This window comes from Saccostrea echinata, unplaced genomic scaffold (assembly GCF_033153115.1).
Source record: "Saccostrea echinata isolate AGI-Se365-2 ecotype Australia unplaced genomic scaffold, CSIRO_AGI_Sech_v1 ptg000009l, whole genome shotgun sequence".
Classification (NCBI taxonomy): Eukaryota; Metazoa; Mollusca; class Bivalvia; order Ostreida; family Ostreidae; genus Saccostrea; species Saccostrea echinata.
Window position 1 is genome coordinate 11,494,675 of NW_026889758.1, and position 21,388 is coordinate 11,516,062.

A 21,388-nucleotide genomic window follows, 5' to 3' on the forward strand; every position below is an offset into this window, starting at 1 on the left:
AATTGTCCGTTAATTAGGTAATATTGACCAATTCTTAAGGGAAGTTAATAGCAGCATTGTTCTGGGGTCCGGGATTAGCGGTGAATCGCACACTGTGTTCTTCGTTGACTTATTGATTTGTCCAGTAAACAAGAAAATACCTTTTTAAAAAATGATTCACAATGGAGGATATTTTACTTATTTCGAATATATATTTGGATAAATTGAAAGCAGAAACGGTAAGGATTTTTTATATGTGTACATTTCTATAAAGGCTTGGTTCATGTCTCTGTGTTAGCTTCCGATTTTCTTTAATTTTTCTTGAAAATGGCCAAGGAATCTTGAGAACTAATAAATGGATATCATTATAGTGGTATTATAATAAATTGTTAGTTTATTCATTTTGTGTTATCGAAAATTACTACTCTTTTTTTTTACCTGTATTGTACATGTATATTGCAACGTATACTTTTCTAAGTATATATACATGAAGTTTGTGCACCAAGTAAGTGGTACATTCATATTGTGCAAAAATTCATTTCATTTTGCAAAGATGCATTTTATTGTAAAGAAACAATTTGAAGGAAGAAGTATGTTGTAAAATATATTCACTGCAAATATTTTGCTGTGTACATATATAATTATATTTTAACTTTTTAAACAAAATTGTACAGAAACGTATAAAGGCATTGATGTATTTTTTTCTTTGATAAGTATTATAAAACCCCCAATACCAATCGACAATATAATAAGCTCTCATTGATTAGTCGACATAGGACCAGCGACCCATCTCTATCTAGTTGTGCACATCACTGCTTTCTCCAGTGTTGGTTTTTGTCAAGTCCTTCAAAATCAATTCCCTGACGTATTTCATCTCAATGACCATTGTCTTTAGAAAGTGAAATGACAAACTTTACGGACGGCTATAGAGAACTCAGTCCAGAGTGCCTTGTACTTTAATTATTGATAATTATTTACACTGGATTCTGGTCCTTGTCTTTGAATTCTTTGGTTTCTAATTCTGTACATTTTAGATCGATTCTTACAAAGTATAAGTCAATATATAGATGTAAATGGACATAGATACTAGGATCTCAGATAAAAAGAGCGCATTACTGATCTTTGTTTTTATTTAAATACTTCGGCGCGTTAACTACGGTTAAGCAAATACTTATAGACAGAAATGGTTCAGTGCTTCATGTACGTAACTTTATCCCCCTTTTTCCCAAAAATAACCAACTACAAGTACTGTCGTTTTTCAGCTTATTGAAAATAGTACATCGATTGATTTCAAATTGTTAAAGTGAATGAATGTTAGATTAATTCTGGCAACAAAAATCGAGTCCCGGCCATTCTCCGATTCTCCAGCAGATAAACCGTCTTGTTATCGACTGAAGGAGAAGTGATTGTTGGAATAAAGATGTTGGCTGGGGTTAACTTTCCAGTCTAATAGTACTAATTTCTTGTGCATTCAGACCTCATTATTGTAAATAGTCTGGAAAACAGCAAAGCCTGTTCATTTCTTAAATTCCTATTAAGGTAACAAAAGATATCTATAAGGAAACAAAAAGTGACATTTCTAGCTGATTAAGTAATAACTGTTAGTCCAACTTTTTCAATTTGTTTCTCTGTGAGTTTTTGTTTGCTTATCCTTTAATGTGCCTTTCCCCACAAAAATGACTTTCTTTAATGTAATCCTTTTCTTTTCTTTTTTCAGGACCATTAGTTGATCCTTACTACAACACACAACATGCCGGGAGGAACGCGAAAGATGAGACGAGACAAGGAGATGGCGGCGGTGACATACAACATGAAAGAGGACCGGTGCCTGGAGAAAAGCATGCAGACCCTGAATCTGGAGCGATCCTATTCCATGAAACTACTGCAGTTAGATCACAGAATCGTCAAGGTTAATTATAAAAGGCTCAAGGACAAAGTCTCCAGGATACGTTCCTACCTCTCTGTGGACGAAATAAACGAGATGAAGCAATTGGAGGCTGAGGGAAAAATTAAACCGCTGAATACTGTAAATCTTGGAAGTGCAATAAAAATCGCTGGTGCCGCAAAAAGACTTAAGATTCAAGGGCCAACGCGGGCAAATACCTCTATAACACTGTCATCTCACAAAGGCAGCAATGAAACTATAAACAGACCAATGACCGCAAACAATAATCTCAGACGCAGCAATTCTGTGACAGGTGTGTTCATTGATGCCCCCGAACCAAATACGACCAAGAGAAGGAATTCCGCCGACTTTGGAATGACGACAATCAGGCCACTCAGTGCCTTTGTGGAGAGTGGCTCTAACACTAAACCTCAGAAAACAAAACGCCCAGCTACTTCTCAGTTAGTGCTTGGTCCTCAGTCACATACTCCGCGGATCAATCCCAATCCAACTCACTCTCCTTACTCATCTCATACCGCGGTAGAAAAAGAGTTCCTACCTCCACCTAGGACACAAGAGCGAACATCCGGTCTCACGGATGACATAGATAGTAATCTAGGGGATGACCTCATGGAGGAAAGGCGACAGGAAATGATAATGGAGGAACACGAAAGATTCAGTGAATTGGAAGAGAGAAAGAAAGACTTCATGATGAGGCTAGATGCCTACTTCAAGGAAAACCCCGTCCCTGACTGGTCAAATCCTCCACCTATTGTTAAGCTTCCACCATCAGAGGAAGATAAAGAAGATAGCATCAGTACGACCGGAAGTGTGAAGAAAAGCATGAAATATAGACTGTTACCCAACAGAATCACACTGGACAAGACCTTCAGGAGTGAGGAGGAATATAAAGCAAAGATCTGGGAACTATGGAAGGACTTGAACAAGTGTCGATATCTGCGGATCCCTGATGAAATGTTGGACCTTTCGGGGGTTAACACTCTAGCCAAGGACCAACTGAAACTATTCCAGATGCTCAAAAGACAGGACACGAGGCCGAATCTCATTAATACATAAAAACAATTGACTTATGACAATACGGTATGAGAGTGATATTAGATCGTAATCTTGAGATGTGAATGTACGGTATATAAGGTACTATATGGACACAGCACGATTCACAGATTTATATTTGATGTCGCATGGAAACAGGAAACAATGTTTGTGCTTAGGGATCACAGGCACTTATTTCTGAAACAAATTTTCTTACCCGATAGTATAACTTACAAGGGGTACCCCCTCCCAAGAGTTGCAGCTTAGAAATTTTATATCACAACCTCGTATGGTCTAAAGAAGACTCCCTATTTATTTTAAGGTCAAGATCAGAAATTCATACATTCTGTGTGTGTGGAATTCTATCGTTTCCGGACGATATCTCAAAAAGCCTTTGCGCTTTTATAATGAAGTTTTATACCACAACTCCCTATGACCTACAGAAGACTTCTATTGATCTTCAGATCAAAAGATCAATGGTCAAGGTCAGAAATTCAAACATTGCGGCAAAATGATCCAGATGATACTAGTAAATTTAGATGTTTTTTATTCAATGAATTTTGTATCATAATCCTCAATGTCTTAAAGAATACTTCTTTTGATTTAAGGGGTCAAAATGCCAAACGTCAGGGTAAAAATTCATACATTCTGTGTGTAACACCTTCATTTCCGGTCCATATATCCACCTTTTCGGTTTTGCAATGATATTTTGTATAACTTCTTGTGGCATAAAGAAGATCCCTACTGATTTTGAGGTCTAAGGTCGAGGTCAGAAATTCATACATTGCAAAAACAAAAATGTTTTCCTGATGATAACTTCAGTTTTCTTAGAGTTTACGCAATAAAATGTCATGTTGTAACTTCCAATAACTTAAAGAAGACCCCTATTGATTTTGAGGTGAAAAAGTCAAGGTAAAAACTTTAATTTCCATAAAATGATTTCCCGGTGATGAATTTGGTTCTCTTTAAGGGCTTGCTATGAAATTTTATACCGTTTTTCTATCTATAATAACTTCTTTTTTTGTAAAAAAAAAAAAACAAAAAAAAAACTATTGATTTTGAGGTCAAGAGGGCAAAGACCAAGGTCAGACACTCATGTATTGCATTCAGTTTTCAGATGATAACTTTAGTCCTTTGTTAGCTTTTGCCATGAAACTAAAGGTCATGAATTTCTTCAACTTAAAAAAGACCCCTAATGCTGAAAGGTCAAGGCCGCCCTCACCTTTTTATTTTCTCCATCTACATTTCTTTTTGGTGTTCCACCTTTTTCTTTTTTTCCTTAAGTGGTGGACACAAATTCCCTGACTTAGCTTGATTTTCTTTTCTTTTTTTTTCTTGCTCGCTGACTGGAAATTTCGTTTCACACCACAAAGAGCTATGTCCTAGTCTCTGTCAGAATATCTATTTGAATTTTGATTGGATGAAACCTGTTTCTAAAATTACATACATGGAAAATATTCCAGATTAGATGTGGAAAATTAAAAAAATATATATAATATCATTGTATTCATTAATTGCAATATTGAAACATTGAGAGTTGAATTTTTAAGTCCTTTTGCTCTTAGCCCGAGACTAGAACATAGCACTTTGTGGCGTGAAACTAGATTTTCAGTCAGCCAGCAAATTTTGGATGTTGTTTATGCCGAGACAAGAAGCAAATATGCCACACATGATTTTGTAGATGATTTTAAATTATCGTAGAAGAGAATGGTTATATGAACAGTTTCCTACTGCGTTTTGTTTAAAAACTAAATGACTGTGGAAGAGGGTACCCCGTGTTGTTTGGAGTTGGATCCCATGTTTTATTATTATACTAGGGTGTATAAACTTTATTTCAGAAACAAGTATCGGTGCTGGGAGGTAAACAGATACACAGGGAGTTACGGAGAACTGAGGATGGATGCATGAGGATTTTTTTTTTATTATTATTTTCCATAGTATTTATATATATAGCAAAACAAGTGGCAATAAGTAATGAGATGTTTATTGATAAATTTGTAAATAGATACGCAATGCATTTATTAAACACGCATATATTATATTTAAGCAATTTTGTTGATTGCTATGCTAATAAATCTTTATTCTAGTACAGTTCATTTGATATGTAAGCCACATTCCTCAACCCAGTGTTGAGGAATCAGTCTGGGTTTAATTATCACCAGTGATATCCATGATTCTACAACACAAAAAATGATTCAATTGGCATAGATGTTAATTGTATATACTTACAATGAACGAAGATGTTTAATGTGTCCGTGTCACTTCTGAACTCAAATGACATAGTCTTAAAAAGTCTTAAAGGTGTTTTATATTTCACTTCTGAAATATGATGTAAAGAGTAAAATCTACTTATTCATAATCAATTCAATGTAAATGTCATAGGAATAATTAATTATAAGTTTTCAAAACATATAAAGATGGAAAAACCTTGGTTATCTTGCCCGTAGAGCATTTTTATTATCAAATGTTATTATATGTTTTCTATTAAGAACATTAATCATTATCAAACAACCTTCAGAGAAACACCAAAAGAAGTCTGAAAATGATGTCTTAGTAAAGTGCTATAGTGCTTTTAAAGGGCTCGAGATAGTATTTATAGTTGCGTGATTTGAAAGCAATTCGTATAGCCAATACTCTGATTCACTATCATCGTCTCCAGCCACTGTCCGGAGTCTGAATATAGCTCTCTCCTTGGAGAGGATCGTACATTTTGGCCGTGGTTTGCGACGATGGTTCACTATCAACATTTCCAAAATTACAGAATAATAATTTTACTCCGAATCAGGATTTGTGAAGCGAATCACTACACTATTTTGATTGATATTTTTATCTATTAGTGACGCAAAGAAACGTCCGTTGTAAAAAAAAATTTTGATTACGTATTCAACACTGGACGAAGGCTCAACATAGTTAACTAAACTAAGTATTGGCCCATTACTTCAAATTTCACTTATTAAGCACGTTATTTATTGACAAAATCTTAATAATGGAATTTTTTTAAAAATATATCTGTATTTACAAAGCACTTGTCAGGATCCACCTGTCTTTGGAATATTAAATCTTGAAATTCAATACATCACGTTAGGACAGAACCATTTCTATCGGCTTTGCAAAGGTCAAGGATCTGAAAAGGATCATAAATCGAAAAAGTCACTGTTACAAATTATATATGCACATCGGATTTCATGATTATAAGCTCTAAACCACCACCTTTCCAAAAGCTACTATTTGTGTAGAAAACAATTCACATGCAATCTGACGTAGTCAAGGACCACTGAATGAGCACAGTCTTTTTTATCACACTCCTATGTAACGAGAGAAAGATCATCATTAACTTGAGATATCTAAGTTAAAAATTAGTAACACTTTGGTCTGAACGCCTTACTCCGAAGTTAGTCGAACGACAACCTTTATCATCTCGTAATTTATATATTTTTTTCTTTATTGAACCTTCTATTCTGCAACGAATATCTTTTACATCTACCAAAGGACCTCTGTGTCGAGGCTAAAGTTGTTAACTTTGGATTTTTTTCAGTGACTGACATCACTGAAAAGTGAGTAGTATCATCTAAATGATAATTCAAAGGTTATGTCAAAATCAAATCATAATCACAATAAGAATTTCCTCATCCAAGAAAAAAATTACAGTCAGAGGAATATTCACTATAAATTGTTTTCATCATTGACAAAGCAGTCGGGGGAATATTCACTATAAACTGTTTTCATCATTGACAAGGATATGGTGAAGATATTCAAACACATGATCAAGTATCTGGGCATGTCTTTCCTTGGGAAGACCGCCATGATTAATGGCACACGTTTGTATTCCTGTTTTATAAAAACCGGAAAATCTAAATGAAGCACTTTCAATATGTAAGTAAAATACAAATTCCAGTGTTCTTAGGTAAAACTTCATTTTAAACATATTATTTTTTGTCTAAAAACTTTCCAAGTCGATTAAGGTAATTAGACACTTTTTTGTCCATAATGCTTCGCACTTCGTGTTCTTTCACCAGCAGATCATGTCGTATTTCGGCCTGTAGATTATTCCCCAAGTCGTCACCAATTTCATTGGATAGGAATGTTGTGCGGCCTCCGGGAAGGCGACGTGATCTTGTTCCATCTTTGGGGGCATGCGATGAAAACATCGCCTTTGTAGGATTAATACAACCACTCAATGAAGATTTAGATCTTTGTATGGTTGGTTTTGGAGAATTTAAGGGCATAGTCCTGGTTCTTGATACGTTAGCTGTTTGTGATCTGGGGGTGGTGTTCTTAAATTTTTCTTTCTCGGGATATGATGAGAATGAAGCCGTGGGTCTGACGTGTTTACGCGGCGTGATTTGGCTATTCTCTAAAATCTGAATGGTTGGTGTTGAAGACCGAGAAACATCTATATGTTTCGTCGTTCTTGAAGAACTACATTCGTAAAAACTCTGCGAGGATATATCGGATTGTGATCTTCGCTTATTGAGTTCCTTCACCTCCTCTGCTGTAAAAGTCTTTGTTGCCATCAGTTTCATTTTTCCTTTAGTGGGCTCCACCATGTCCAGATCTAAGGCAGACCCACTGTCCAGACTCAGAATAGATGGGGTAGTACTGTCAATCAAATTGTCACGCACAACGTCCATTCTAGATTCTGGACGTGTGAAAGGACGTTTTTGTTCTATTGTTTTAATCTTGCATTCATTTTCTTCATTTTTTCCAACTGCTTCTTGTAAAGAATTGGAAACGTTTTCGTTTCCCTCCACGTGTATTCCATTAGGTTTACCATTCTCACCATTTACCTCCTCGTTTTGTATTAAATTGTTGTCCTCCTTTACAATGCTTAATCTGTGATCGTCCAAAAACCTCTTCCGAACATGTGCAGAAGCACTGATTGTTTTTCGTTCCGAAGAATGTCTTTTGAGCGGACTTCTAAGGGAAGGATAATCGCCTCTGGGTGGGAGCTTTGTTTTTCTCTCGCTATTGTTTGAAGTCTCATTTTGATTGGAAATTGTATAATTATTCACTTGAACCTTAGAAGGCACAGAACTTTCACTTGATTTTCCTATAGCACCTTTAATTGAGTCTTTTGTTTCTTCTTTTTCATACTTGGAAGTTTCAGACAACCCGTTTTTCAGTGACTCCCTTCGTGGAAGTTGTCTTTTTTCTGACGACGGTCTAGGGGGTTGTCGCGGTGTGTTTGTAGAATAAGATCGTCTAAGAGGAATTGCCGTCCTTGGCCTCATGGGTAGATCAAGGTTTAACCTTTTGGCTTCTGCAGTGATCCGCCCTTGAAGATTAGGCGTCACGGATGGGTAAATCCCTTTTAATTTCCCCGCTTCATCTAACTTTTGAAATTCTGTGATTTCAGTTGGAGTCAGGTTACTTTTAATTTTGGAGACTTTATCCTTGAGTTTTTTCTGATACAATTTGACTCCTCTGTTATCGAGGTTAACCAAGGTCAAAGAGTAGTCCTCTTCTACCCCTAAAAGCTGAAGATTCTTTTTCAGACATCTTTCTTCCTTTAAGTTAAATTTCATGGCAGAAATTTCGGCGTATGTAGTTTTGCCCTCCCTGTCAGTTTTCATGGAAGGCATGTTGACTTTTTATCAAAACTGGATGATAACTTGAAAAATTACTGAAAAGGAAAGTGGCTATGAGATATCATCAACACATGGGGTGATGTAAATGTAGATGAGCATTTTAAAAAAAAAAATCTTTGAATTTTGCAGCTTGAAGATTAAAACGTCAACTAGTCTCGGTATGTCTGTAAAAAAATTTTACAAGGAGTGAGAAAACGGTGAAAACTAAGGCTACCCCCTTCTCTCCCCTTAATTAATCATAACATTCTTCTAGTGTTTTTATGTCTAGGGTTCCAAGAATTCGGGCTGGTAAATAAAATAAATGTTATAGAGTTAAAATACCAAGTCTGAAACTTTATACCATTGACCCGATACTTATCAGGGTTGATCCGGTAAGCCACAGATTCTTAGCCAAAGCCTCGTATATATGCATTTATTCGGATTTATCATGCCCTTAAGAGGATAAAATGCATGTTTCAAAAAGGTGTGTTCAGTTACAAGGCCATGCTAAACTAATTCTACGAGGGTTTGTTCAAATCATTTACAGGCTAATTTTTCGTTTCTAAACTCTCTCTCTCTCTCTCTGCGAAACATTGATTTTTTAAAAACATGATAAAAATATACCATATATTTATATATTTTGTAAAGAGAATTTTGGAATTGTTTTGTTATTTGCGAGATTAAAAAACAGGAGACATTAAAACGATTAATTGGCAATACTACTTTTAGTAATTTTACAATTGTAACTTTTTCGTTTTTTATTTTTTGAGCATTCTGTATCAAACAACAGAAAAATGGCTACGGTAAGTAGGGCGTCCACAAAGACTACGTATGGTTGTATGTGCCCGGAGGATCGACTGGTTTGTATGTTCCCGGCGGAAATCTCATTCAGGATCAGGAACCCCCTTTTTTCAGAATTCATTGCTAAGTAGTAAAATAAACTAGGGTACCCACGTATGTTATTACGGAACGCCTTCAATGTAACTAAACCTAGAATATTTATTTTCTATAAAGAATATATAAGGGAGACCTAGTGTTTTTGTTTTACTCAATTATTTTCAATACTGTACATTACTACATGTAGTTGTAGATTTAATTCTGTTTATATCAAACACTGGTAACGGCTGGAGGAACTCGAGATTTAGAAGAGGGAGGGGGGTAATCTGAATAAGCTGATAGGATCACATTTACCAACCTTGATTACAGTTACAACTTTATCATTGATAAATCGTTTTGTAGGAAGAGACCACAGGCACTAGGGGACTGGACCCCCCCTTTTCTATTTTTTTCTTTCTTAAATCTGGGGTCGACACACCTTTTTCCTATTTTTGTATTCTAATATGCACTACCTGATATCGATAATGTAACCCTTTTGTCTCAATAAGCTGTTTTTAAATATATCATTTTCGACCAATATACTCTCTTTTTATGAATCAGTCGAAAACGATATATTTAAAAACAGCTTATTGAGACAAAAGGGTTACATTATCGATATCAGGTAGTGCATATTAGAATACAAAAATAGGAAAAAGGTGTGTCGACACCAGATTTAAGAAAAAAAAATGGAAAAGGGGGGGGGGCAGCTCCCAAAATTAAGTGCCTGTAGAAGAGACCATAGTATTTAAACTTTTGTGCTGTTATTTAACACGTTTCTGGTGTACTGTACCTTAGTTCAACTTGAACAGTCCTCTCTTCTATACAACTGGACTCGTAGGCTTGACATTACTGTGTAAATGAATTAAACCGATGTTCAGTACATTAAGAAATATATAACTGATTTTTTTAATTTACAAGTCTACTCTTCAACTGACAGGACACGTTCATGCTGAAAATTTGGAAACATGAAACAAAATACCTTCTATACCGCTTCCAAACATGATTAAATTGTCCGACACCCTGGTCTTCATTTTCACCTATACACATGGCGACGTACATTTCGAATGAAGATTAATATTCCAAAGGTAGATGGATTACAAAAGATTAAGTTGTATATGATATGTATATACCTCTCATGTGCTGGGGGATTAACCAGTGAATTAATACAATGTGATCCGTATAATCTCACCTAATCAAGGTTTAACAGCAGCCGGATTTCAGCTTATTACAAAGGAATCTGTACTGTCCAATACATACAGATTCATGTAGAATCAGAGAACTGAAAGATCTGACCTGTGGTGGATCCAGGAATGTAACAACAAAAGGGGGCATGTGCACATTGTTTTACATCAAATTCTGTTGACAGGCAGAAAAAAGGGTCTAATGCTTTCGTGGGCTGATAGTAAACAAAGTAAAAAGTTAGAGATCAATGGGAAAAGTTATCATTCTGTTCCGAGATTTCTCATCCCACTATATTTTCATGAATACATTTAAAATATAGCTTCAGCAAAGAACAGACAGCCCCTTTCAAACCGTCACTGACAAGACCCAAATTTTTAGTGAAGCGAAGGGACTGGGGTCCGTCATGACCCCATTAAGTCCAGGACAGTGCCCTTGTTTGGGGTCGAGGCCCATCGGAAACCCCTTGGTTTTTGCAAATTAAAGACTTTAAAAATTTAGAGTTTTGATATTAAAATTTTGTCATGAAAACAACAAACATGTCTGACTGATATGGGGAATAGATCAGCTTTAGCAAGTAGTATCATTATAAAAAGAAAATGGTTGAAAATTCGAATTTAATTTCAAAATACATGTACTTGAATTGTCTGTGCGCTTGAGAGGACAACTTAGAATTATGGAATATCCAAGGCTCAACATCACTTAAGAAAGATACGAAATCTTTTTATCTAAGTTCTAACGACTTGAACTGAATTATACACAATGCAATATACCAGTACATGTATTTTAAACCTTTTCTGCCATGTTGTCAAAAACTAAACATGAACATGAAAAGATATACTTGTACATGTAAAATATGTATCATGACAAATTCATATCCGATTTTAAATGATTTGTGTTTTGAAATGAATTAATTGTAACCTCCACCCAATTTACAATCAAAGAATATATCAATCTAATAAATACGTATACCGCAATTCAAGCCCCACCCCATCAAAATGCAAAAATTATAACAATTATTTTTTTAATTATTGATTGAGTACAATTACACAAATAATTTGTTCAAAGTAGTTCATTTGTTTTAGTTAAAAAAAAATGGTGACACATGTGCTTCACTTGCCTCAATGTTTTTAAATTGTGTCTTGACTGGTGATAGAATGTAATACATCTGCAAAGCTTTACAAATTGGAGGAGAATTTATTACGTTTTCTTTTTAATGTTCATACTTATCAAACAAGAGGCCCATGGGCCACAACGCTCACCTGCGTAACGTTCTTCACCAGATTTCCCCCCTTGTAATACTTATTGTGACCCCAACCTACTTCCGGGGGTCAGGATTTGAAGAATTTAAAATCTACAATACCTTTGGAAGCTTCCACATAAGTTTCAGCCTTTCTGGTCCAGTGGTTCTAGAGAAGAAGATTTTTAAAGAGTTTTCCTATATACTTCAATGTAAAACTTTGATTCTCTAATGTGGCCCCACCCTGCCCCCGGGGGCCATGACTTGAACAATTTAGAATCTAACTACTCAAGGATGCTTTCACGTAAGTTTGAGCTTTTCTGACCCAATGGTTCTTGAGAAGAAGATTTTTAAAAGGTTTTCCTTTATACATGTGTTTCAATGTAAAACTTTGATTCCCTGTTGTGGCCACACCCTACACCGGGGGTCATGATTTGAACAATTTAGAGTCTACACTACCCAATCCAATTAATAAGCAAATCTCTGATATATGTACAATTGATCTGCAAAACAAAAAAGTTTCTATCTTGAGAACTGTAGGAGATATCAACAATTGTGAACAATTGAAAATCTAAACAACCTTAAGAAGCTGTCAAGTACATTTCACTTTTTTCTGGCCTAGTGGTTATTGAGATGATGTTTTAATGACACAACCTTTTTTTTATGTCCCCGCCATAAAATGGCCGGGCATATAGTGTTACCCTGTTCCGTCATCATTCACTTTCCGTTCATTGTCTCTGCAAAAGTTGCACACATTCAACTCAAATATGACATATGGATACGTCATAGGAATATGCAGGTCAAGTTTGAATTTGGTCATGGTCCGATGATTTTTAACAGAGTTATCCCTCTTGAATTTAGAAAAAAAAAAGAAATTTTCAGTTTCCACTCTCTAACTTTTGTGGGGATGTATGTATAAGGTTGAAATTGAATATGCAGGTATTTTACCAGAAAATACAGGTCAATTTCGAATTTGGTCATGGTCCGATGATTTTTGACAGTTATCACTCTTGTAGCATACTTGATTGTGATAGAATTCGGCTGAGCCGAACCAAGCCGGCTAAACCCCGGTACGCTCTTAGAATCAAGCGAACAGGCTCATGTAAAGTAATAGAAATATTGTATTTCTATCGTAAAACATTATCTAGCATAGAAAAGGACTACACTTTTTGCAAATATGTTCATTTCACAAGCGTACCTCGATCAAAAGCTTCACGTCTTAAAACAAACAACTTTCAACACTACTATCCCCAAGGACGCCATGTTGAAGCCGCCCGAGCCTATCAAATTTTTCCGGCTCAATCGGCTCACCCGGCTTGATGCGTGCGCAATACCGGCTCAGAATCAAGCGTGTCGCCGGTCGCCGCCGGTTTACCCGGGCGCGCCGGAATGGTCAGAATCAAGTATGCTATTGAACTTAGGAAAAAATAAGAAATTTTCAGTTTCCACTCTCTAACTTTTGTAGAGCTGTATGTATAAGGTTGAAATTGCATATGCATGCAGGAATGTTACCAGAAAATACAGGTCAAGTTCGAATTTGGTCATGGTCCGATTATTTTGACAGAGTTATCCATCTTGAACTTAGATAAAAAAAAAAAAAAAAAAAGAAAGAAATTTTCAGTTTCCAGTCTCTAACTTCTGTAGGGATGTATGTAAATGTATGTAAAGGTATTTTACCAGAAAGTATGGTTCATGTTTGAATACAAATTTAAAACTAAATATTGCATTTGAAATTTTGGCTGCTTGCGGGGGCATTCGTGACTTTATCGACACATGTAGTTTCTTCTTTTTATATATATATATATATATATTTCCTACTGGAAGGGGTTTGGCCTTTCATATGAACAATTTAGAATCCCCTACTCCTAAGGTTGCTTTGTGCCAACTTTGGTTAAAATTGGCTCTGCGATTCTTGAGAAGTCAAAAAATTTGAATTTTTTTACAGATGAACGGACACACAGACAGTTAGATGGATGCCGTACAACAGGTGATCAGAAAGCTCACTTGAGCTTTCAGCTCAGATGAGCTAATATCAGCAAAAGGTCCTTACACAAATATAAATACATTTGTATCATCTTTTGAGATCAACAAGTCCTTACCAAAACCAGAAATGGTAGATTATACTTGTTATCAAACAGTCCTTAACAAATATGGGATTGAAAATGATAAATATTTTCTAAGTTATCAACTACTGGTAATCCTTATTCAAAACTGTCAATATTATCATTGACATTAAACAGTCTTTACTCTAAGCCGGATGGTAAACGTCATCTTTTACATCAGTCCTTACTCAAACCAAAAGTGCAAAAGATCATCTTTTTCTCATTTTCTCAGCTTAAAAACAACTCATCTTTAAAATGATGTATGGTATTTTTTCCTTCAATTTTACATTACAGAACCCAATTTACAATTAAGGGCATTGAAACTTGGGGATTGCTAGTTTATGTTGTAAAAAATTGCTTCCAATTTGTTTCTCCTAAGCTGAAGCTCCACCCACTAGTCTCACAAGCAAATTCTCTCCCATGTGGCCCTATCTCGCTCATACTTCACCCACAGAGTGCTTGTTAGTTAAGGTTGTGCAGTGTCCTTGAACCAAATTTCCATGTCAGAGGTCAAGATCAGAATCAATATATTATGTCACTTTGAATGATGCAAACTAGCAATCAAAGCTTCATCACACTTCATTGTACCACTTAGAATTTCCAAAAAACATTGAACATAAGTACTTCCCTAATCTTTTATTAATAAATATATTACATGCATATTTATTTTATAATAAACAGTCCAAATTATTCAGTTTATTTATGTATGTCAGAACTGTCAAGTTTCAAGGACTGCATTATGGTGAGTACGGTCAAACATGTTATAATTTCAGAATAAAATTCTCCGGTGAGGTAGAAAGACATTCTTGTTTCTAATTTATTCATACTCTCATAAGATTGTACTGGGTAAACTTAGTTATTACATGTTCTAGCACTAGAGTCACGTTAGCCCTCCCCTATTCATATTGACATCAAACAGTTCTAACCCAAACTAGAAATTGTAAAGATTATCTTTTACATCAAACAGTCCCTAGACTCCCTACTCAAATCAGAAACAGTAAAGATCATACATGTAGCAGTACTGTATATTAAACAGGACTTGCCCAAATTTCATAAAAAAATTTCTGACTGATCAAAGAAATTTAAATTCATAATTTATTTTTCTCCATATCTTGAAGAAATTTATACACACTCATTCCAATCATATGAGTTTCAATCACCCAACATTCCATACTATATGTTTCAATGACTGATGAAAAATGTCACTATTCCTCCTGTATCCTCCATCATTGTTAAACATCTGGAAATTGTTTATAAATGCTCATTATAAAGAAGTAAAATAGCAGTCCCTCTGTTATTCAGTTAATCATCCAAGATAGGATATGTCAGTTATTTGATCAGTTGTTCCAGTAGTTATTCAGTGAATCAGTAGTTGTGACTCATCATAAACCACCTCCTCCTCTTCCTTTTTAGTTTTGATTTTGAGGTTGATCCACTGCTCTACTTTCACTTTGTCTGGAGAATCTGCAGGAAGTGTTGGTTTTATATCATACTCTCTTTCTTGTGGTTGACATAACAAGAAATTGATTAAATGTTCCAGAACTGTTTGATCAAAACCCATAATTTTGTTGTCTTCAAAGGTTTCATACAGAGCCATTTCTGGTGTGTACCAACACATATTGTGGATGGGGTTAGCCTCCGTATTTTTCCAAAGCTGCAAAGTGTTGAGCTGATTGGCAAAAAATTGAAATTTTCTTCCATCCGTCAAAATTCCAAAATTGGTAAAAGGATAAGTTATATCTATGAAGCTGTTGAATCCTACAAAAGGGAAATCTTGTTATCAAAAAAATTAAATATTATTACAGATCAGTAGCCCTTTTCACAAAAAGAAAGTTTTTGTGTGCACGATTTCTAGTTCTACAACAAATCTAAAGTGCTTTTCTTCATAAACACATTTGTAAATTAAAGGAAAAAAATAAATGAAAATAAAAAGAAAGTTTAGATTTCAACACTTGTCAGCGAAACAAACATTTATGACAATAAATATTGAATGCAATAGATTGTGAAGCAAGGAAGTTTGGATCTGACATCACAATCACAAATCTGACGTAAAACTAGGTCATACGAATATCTTAAGTGAAACTGCCATTATGAATATTTTGTAGTATGTTTCATTGAATGTTTTTGAAATAATTGTGAAAAAATATAAAATGCTAGAGTAGATTGCTTTAAAAAGTTCAGTTAAACAAGTATTTTGGTTTTCATGGTTATTTTCTTACAATAAAATTGGTTCTAAAATACTTGCGAGAGGGTTAGGGCTCTCCTAAAGTCATGACAAGTTTTACACATAAGAATTTCGTAAGAATTTTTGTGAAAAGGAAAAAACTTACAAGATTCCTCATTTCATGGAAATTTATTGCAATATTTTTTTGTTAAAAGGTCTACAGGTAAAACACTCAAGCAACATACAGTACTTTGAAACAATACTACTGAATTATACAATCCAGCCTTTATATAAAAGTCTCAAGATAAGCGTATACTGTGTTCCCCTAGCCAGGGATTTGTCTCTCCTACTAGTCTCCCTATCTGTTAGTTTCAATCTGAGCAATACTAGGGATTATCAGAATCTTTGTTTCAATCTGAGCAATACTAGGGATTATCAGAATCTTTGTTTCAATCTGAGCAATACTAGGGATTATCAGAATCTTTGTTTCAATCTGAGCAATACTAGGGATTATCAGAATCTTTGTTTCAATCTGAGCAATACTAGGGATTATCAAAATCTTTGTTTCAATCTGAGCAATACTAGGGATTATCAAAATCTTTGCAAACTATCTGTGTACCTATACAACCATGGTTCAGATTGGAATGGCACACATATAGTTATAAACATGTGCCAGATGCAGCATATGTTACATAACAATTTGCATCAAATTCATGGTGTAAAAATGCTGTCATTTTGTTGATGACTGTGACAAAAATGGATGAGTCCATCATACTGGAGCAAAAAAATGATTACAAAGGTTTACTTAATATTTGGAAAACCCTATACAGAAATGTAAAATGAACTACATATCATTTACAGCAATAAAGGTGTTCCCAAAAATTTAATACCGGTAATTAAGTGTTGAGGGAATGTGATCCACTGCTTGGTGTGTGTGTGTGTTTGTGTATGCAATACCAAAACCATTATTTACTACCCCCCTCCACTCTCATCATCCCAGATTTACTATCCCCCATAGCTTTTTAACAACCAATTTACCATTTTAACATTTATTAAAAAAGAAGTATGGATAAGTGTCCATGACAGTATTTGAAACTCATCGTAAAATTAGCTAGAGATGCAGGGCTGACTGCTAATCAAAGCTGTCAGCCCTGAAGATCTACTATTTATGCATCTCAGGCCGTGGAGTGCACGGTTATTTCAAAGCACTGAGCCATGATCAACTTTTGGTTGCCACATTTTAAGGCCCAAAAATGTTTCAACTAACAGTCTAACAAGGTTTATTGTTCCTTGGACTCACAGTGCTTTAGACATATATATATATACAATCATATAGCTGTGAAATTCAAAACATGGGTCAATGCAGCATTTTAGGTTGTTACACTTAGAGGTGATTTGATATGTAGCCAAAATTCAAAAAGTTTGCACACATGCACTGCACCAATGGCCATGGGATTATCTTAATGAGTCAGTGGCAGAGGTAAGATAAAAATAATTTCATGGTGATCATATTGCTATCAAATATATGCATGATTTACCTTGGTAATGTGCTTGGGCAACATTCCAGACAAAGCCTGTACTCATCCCCCAACCTATCCTGGCTTCTGCTGCATATCTCTCTCCATAATCTTGTTCCATCTTGTGAAGTTTCCTCTTGTTGGTATTTTGTATGAACATGTAACCAAACTGTGCAGGATCACCTAAGTTAAATCCTGCAAAAAATCCCCTAGATTAAGTTTATAGCTAAAAATATAAACTTTAGAGATTTTGAGGTTACATTTATTTTGACTGAAGTATAATTGACATAATTAACTCTTGAATTACAATTACAGGAATTGTAAAAAAAAAAATCTTGTAAAACAATGGCACCCTTGCATCCGAACACGCTTTATTGATACATGTATACCTTCCCCCATATACAGTGGCCCCACCCTACCCCGGGGGTCATGATTTGGACAAACTTGAATCTACACTACCTGAGGATGCTTCCACATGAGTTTCATCTTTCCTGGCCCAGTGGCTCTTGAGAAGAACATTTCTAAAAGATGCTATTAATTTTTCACTAATTTGTAATTATCTCCGCCTTGGAAGAGGGCATGGCCCTTCATTTGAATAAACTTGAATCCCATTAACCCAAGGATACTTTGGGGCTATTTTGGTTGAAATTGGCCCAGTGGTTTGTGAGAAGTCGAAAATGTGAAAAAGTTTATAGACAGACGGATGCCAGACACAATGTGATCAGAAAAGCTCACTTGAGCCGAGCTAAAAATGTAATGATATTATCGTGGTATTTTGGGGAAAATCATGATAAATTTTTGGCGAAACACATTCCTATCATAGGTAAAAAGGAAACCTGGCAGTATTTTTTTTTGTATAGCCTATTCCAGTAACTTGACTGTTGACTTGACTGATAACTTGGCAGTTTAGTTTGTATAGCCTATTTCACCAGTAACTTTACTGTTGACACGACCGATAACTTGGCTGTTCACTATAGAGTCCTCTGACCAGTTACCTAAGATTGAATCTACCTGGATTAACAGTGATGAGATCATCCCCAAAACAAGCTCCATAAGACTTTGGATACAGGTGCCTGCTTGGTGGTGCTGAGTTGCCTCCCTTTATATCTGTCCCTGATGTCTGAGCTTTCTTTTCCTCTTCCATTTTTTTGTTCTCATAATAAATCAGTCTGTCCTCCTTCAGCTTATCATTGTCAAACTCACATTCCTGTACATCTGCAAACTACAAAAAAAGTAACTTTATGTACATGTAAGTATGACACAAACATTTACTGCAAATTATGGGGGGGGGGGGGGGGGGTATCAGGTTTGTATAATAATTTTTTTTTCAATTACTTGTCCTGCATTGATTTGATTGTTGCTTGAAGAAATGTATATTTCAGATGAAAAATATATAATATTAATTAATATACAGTAAAACTTGGTTATAGCGAAGTCCTGGGGACCTGTGAAATGACTTCCCTATATCCGTAATTTGTTATATCCATATAAGGAATTCTTTAAATTTATATAGCTGGGGATCCAAGAAAACTTCGTTATATCATCCATGTTCATACTAAATGAGTTTTACTGTATAAATTATAGTAAAAGGACTAAATATATAATATTGAAGGAAGTATTCATTCTTGCCACTGATAATATTTATATTAATATATGGAATGTTCATTCAATTTTGATACAAAAACTATTGATTTGGTATTGTATAATATCAATTCACAATTTATATTCCTCATGTTATCACAATTACTGATAGGTATAAAACCATTTTGATTTGGTATCTTTTCTTTGTTCTGTTGGGATACACATTGCCGGTCACAGCAGAATAGAAATATATACCAGAACTTTGGTATTCATCACATTGTCTAAAACATTTGTTTCAAAATAAAATCCTTGCTCTTAGCAGTGTTCATAAAGACTTCTCCCAGGCATAGTTAGCCAGTAGGGCTATTTAATTTGACATATTTACTATAGAATTACAATAGTATTGTACCTAAATATCTACAAAGGAAGCAATGCAGTTGTAATAGCAATATAGTAACTTTTACATTGGAATATTAAACATATTTGAAGTGAAAGGCAATGTACCCTAGGTGTCTAAAACTGACTGAAGTTGAGTGTGAATTTCCAGACATGAATTATGACTTTTAAATCACTGTCTCAAGATTCAACAGGATCTAGCCAAGTCAAATCAAGTGACAGTTTCATACAATAGGGGTATCGCCTATTTTCTCTAAAAGTTTGAAGTAAACTAGATAGACATGTACTTTACTCATTCCAATTAAACCCAAATACTCTGTCTTGGTTCTGATTACTTAACGTTAATGTTTGCTGTCCACTGGTTACATAGTTACCTGATGATCAAATTACAGTTATTTGTTGGAGATCAACATGTTTATATGTAATTTTTGCAAAAACTGTAGACAGGTTCTTAATTTCTTTATAATATCTGTGTGAAGATTATTTCACATGCGTATCTCAGATTTTCTTTTATCTTTTTTAATGTGTACTCCAACATAGGACTCAGAATTTAAGCATCACAATTCAAAAGACTGTTCCACCATTTTGATAAACAAAAGCACGAAATTGTAAATTGTTTAGAGTAAGTATTAGTAAGTAAAAAAAATAATAAAATTGTTTTTTTAATTAAATTTACAATGTTATCCTCGTAATATATTAATCCTTCTTTAATTCATTGTTAATTTTTTAAAAACTTGTAGCAATCCAGTATAAAAAAAAACAACAACAACAACTTTGTAAAGTAGCCGAGTTACTGAGTTTTGAATTCAGATACACCATATTTAGCGTTTATGTAATACTTCCAGTTAGCATATCGTCATTACCGGTATTTTAAAACAATTGCGATATATTATCGTTGGGTTCAATATTGCAATATGCCGATATATATTGATAATATTGCACACCCCTATCATACAACATGTAACTCCATCAACTTACTTCTGGAAGAGGGTTTTCACTCCTGACCGTAAAGCTAACCTTTCCATTAGCATACACCCTTGAATTCAACTGAAGTTCAAATGGGGTGCGCTTCCTATGAAGTGTCTTCATTTCAAATTGATTATGGATATGGTGCCGTTTCCTTATAATATTAGGTGGATTAATTCTTTTTATTCCATACTTTTCCCAGTGGGCTGCCAATTCTACATTTTCTGTTATCTGCATGTCAGAAAGCTGAGGATACTGATTCCCTAAAACAGTTGATATAACATACAGTAGTCTTTTTATAATAATGTCTGGATGTTTATCTTCTGTGACTCTTTCGTTGTTATATCCTAAAACTGGCTTCGCATGTCTGCGATCCAGCTGTGTATGTTCTTCGGTAAGAATATCCATCACAATTGGGCATAAAATGTGTTTTACTTTGGTCAATTCTTCAACGTTTATCTTATCCAAACTGTGAATTCTGTCTTTCAAATTTGGAACTTCTTCCAAAACAGTTTTTGTCATGATTTGTTGGTATTTTAAATTTCCTGGGGTTCTGTTTAATAAGGAATAATTCCAGTACTTATGACAGTATTTGTCTTTGCAGTATTTTGTATCCATAAGTTGTATCCTTTCTTCTGCTGTTGGCAACATCATAAATTCTTGCCTAGAATCATACCATTCCCAAGCCACTCTCGGCTCCATGTCACCCCATTTCCCCGGAGGAAAGCGAGGTTTGATGAGCGGATAAGTTGCCTTTTCATCTTCAGTGTTATATTCATCTAAAGATGCTATGGAAACACCCCTGAGAGCAATTCTGCGAAAGCAAGTCTGAGCTTTTTGTAACCTTGATAGCTTTCTTGACCACATGGCGGCCATGATACAG

The 21,388-nt window shown here is 35.0% G+C and overlaps 3 protein-coding genes across 3 annotated transcripts; 1 reads left to right on the forward strand and 2 right to left on the reverse strand.

The window, feature by feature from the left end:
* Positions 1 to 1,700: 1,700 nt before the first annotated feature.
* Positions 1,701 to 4,938, forward strand: LOC133183302 (uncharacterized). Its single transcript, XM_061318262.1, has one exon. The coding sequence runs from the start codon at positions 1,730 to 1,732 to the stop codon at positions 2,939 to 2,941; it is 1,212 nt and encodes a 403-aa protein (XP_061174246.1). The 5' UTR covers positions 1,701 to 1,729; the 3' UTR covers positions 2,942 to 4,938.
* A 1,905-nt stretch (positions 4,939 to 6,843) lies between these two features.
* On the reverse strand, positions 6,844 to 8,504 carry LOC133183303 (uncharacterized). Its single transcript, XM_061318263.1, has one exon. The coding sequence runs from the start codon at positions 8,497 to 8,499 to the stop codon at positions 6,844 to 6,846; it is 1,656 nt and encodes a 551-aa protein (XP_061174247.1). The 5' UTR covers positions 8,500 to 8,504.
* Positions 8,505 to 14,684: 6,180 nt separating this feature from the next.
* Positions 14,685 to 21,385, reverse strand: LOC133181774 (uncharacterized). Its single transcript, XM_061316362.1, has 4 exons — positions 20,518 to 21,385; positions 18,574 to 18,784; positions 17,584 to 17,757; positions 14,685 to 15,639 (listed from the first exon to the last, which is right to left on the reverse strand). Exons 1-4 carry the CDS (start codon positions 21,379 to 21,381, stop codon positions 15,239 to 15,241), a joined length of 1,650 nt encoding a protein of 549 aa, XP_061172346.1. The 5' UTR covers positions 21,382 to 21,385; the 3' UTR covers positions 14,685 to 15,238.
* Positions 21,386 to 21,388: the final 3 nt, after the last annotated feature.

Bases quoted from the DNA above. Each gene is read 5' to 3' on its own strand.
- LOC133183303 (XM_061318263.1), bottom strand. From the start codon at position 8,499: ATGCCTTCCATGAAAACTGACAGGGAGGGCAAAACTACATACGCCGAA.
- LOC133183302 (XM_061318262.1), top strand. From the start codon at position 1,730: ATGCCGGGAGGAACGCGAAAGATGAGACGAGACAAGGAGATGGCGGCG.
- LOC133181774 (XM_061316362.1), bottom strand. From the start codon at position 21,381: ATGGCCGCCATGTGGTCAAGAAAGCTATCAAGGTTACAAAAAGCTCAG. The intron at 18,785-20,517 runs GTAAGTTGATGG...CTTTTTTTGTAG, and splicing joins GTGAAAACCCTCTTCCAGAA to TTTGCAGATGTACAGGAATG. The intron at 15,640-17,583 runs GTAAATCATGCA...TCCCTTTTGTAG, and splicing joins TGCCCAAGCACATTACCAAG to GATTCAACAGCTTCATAGAT.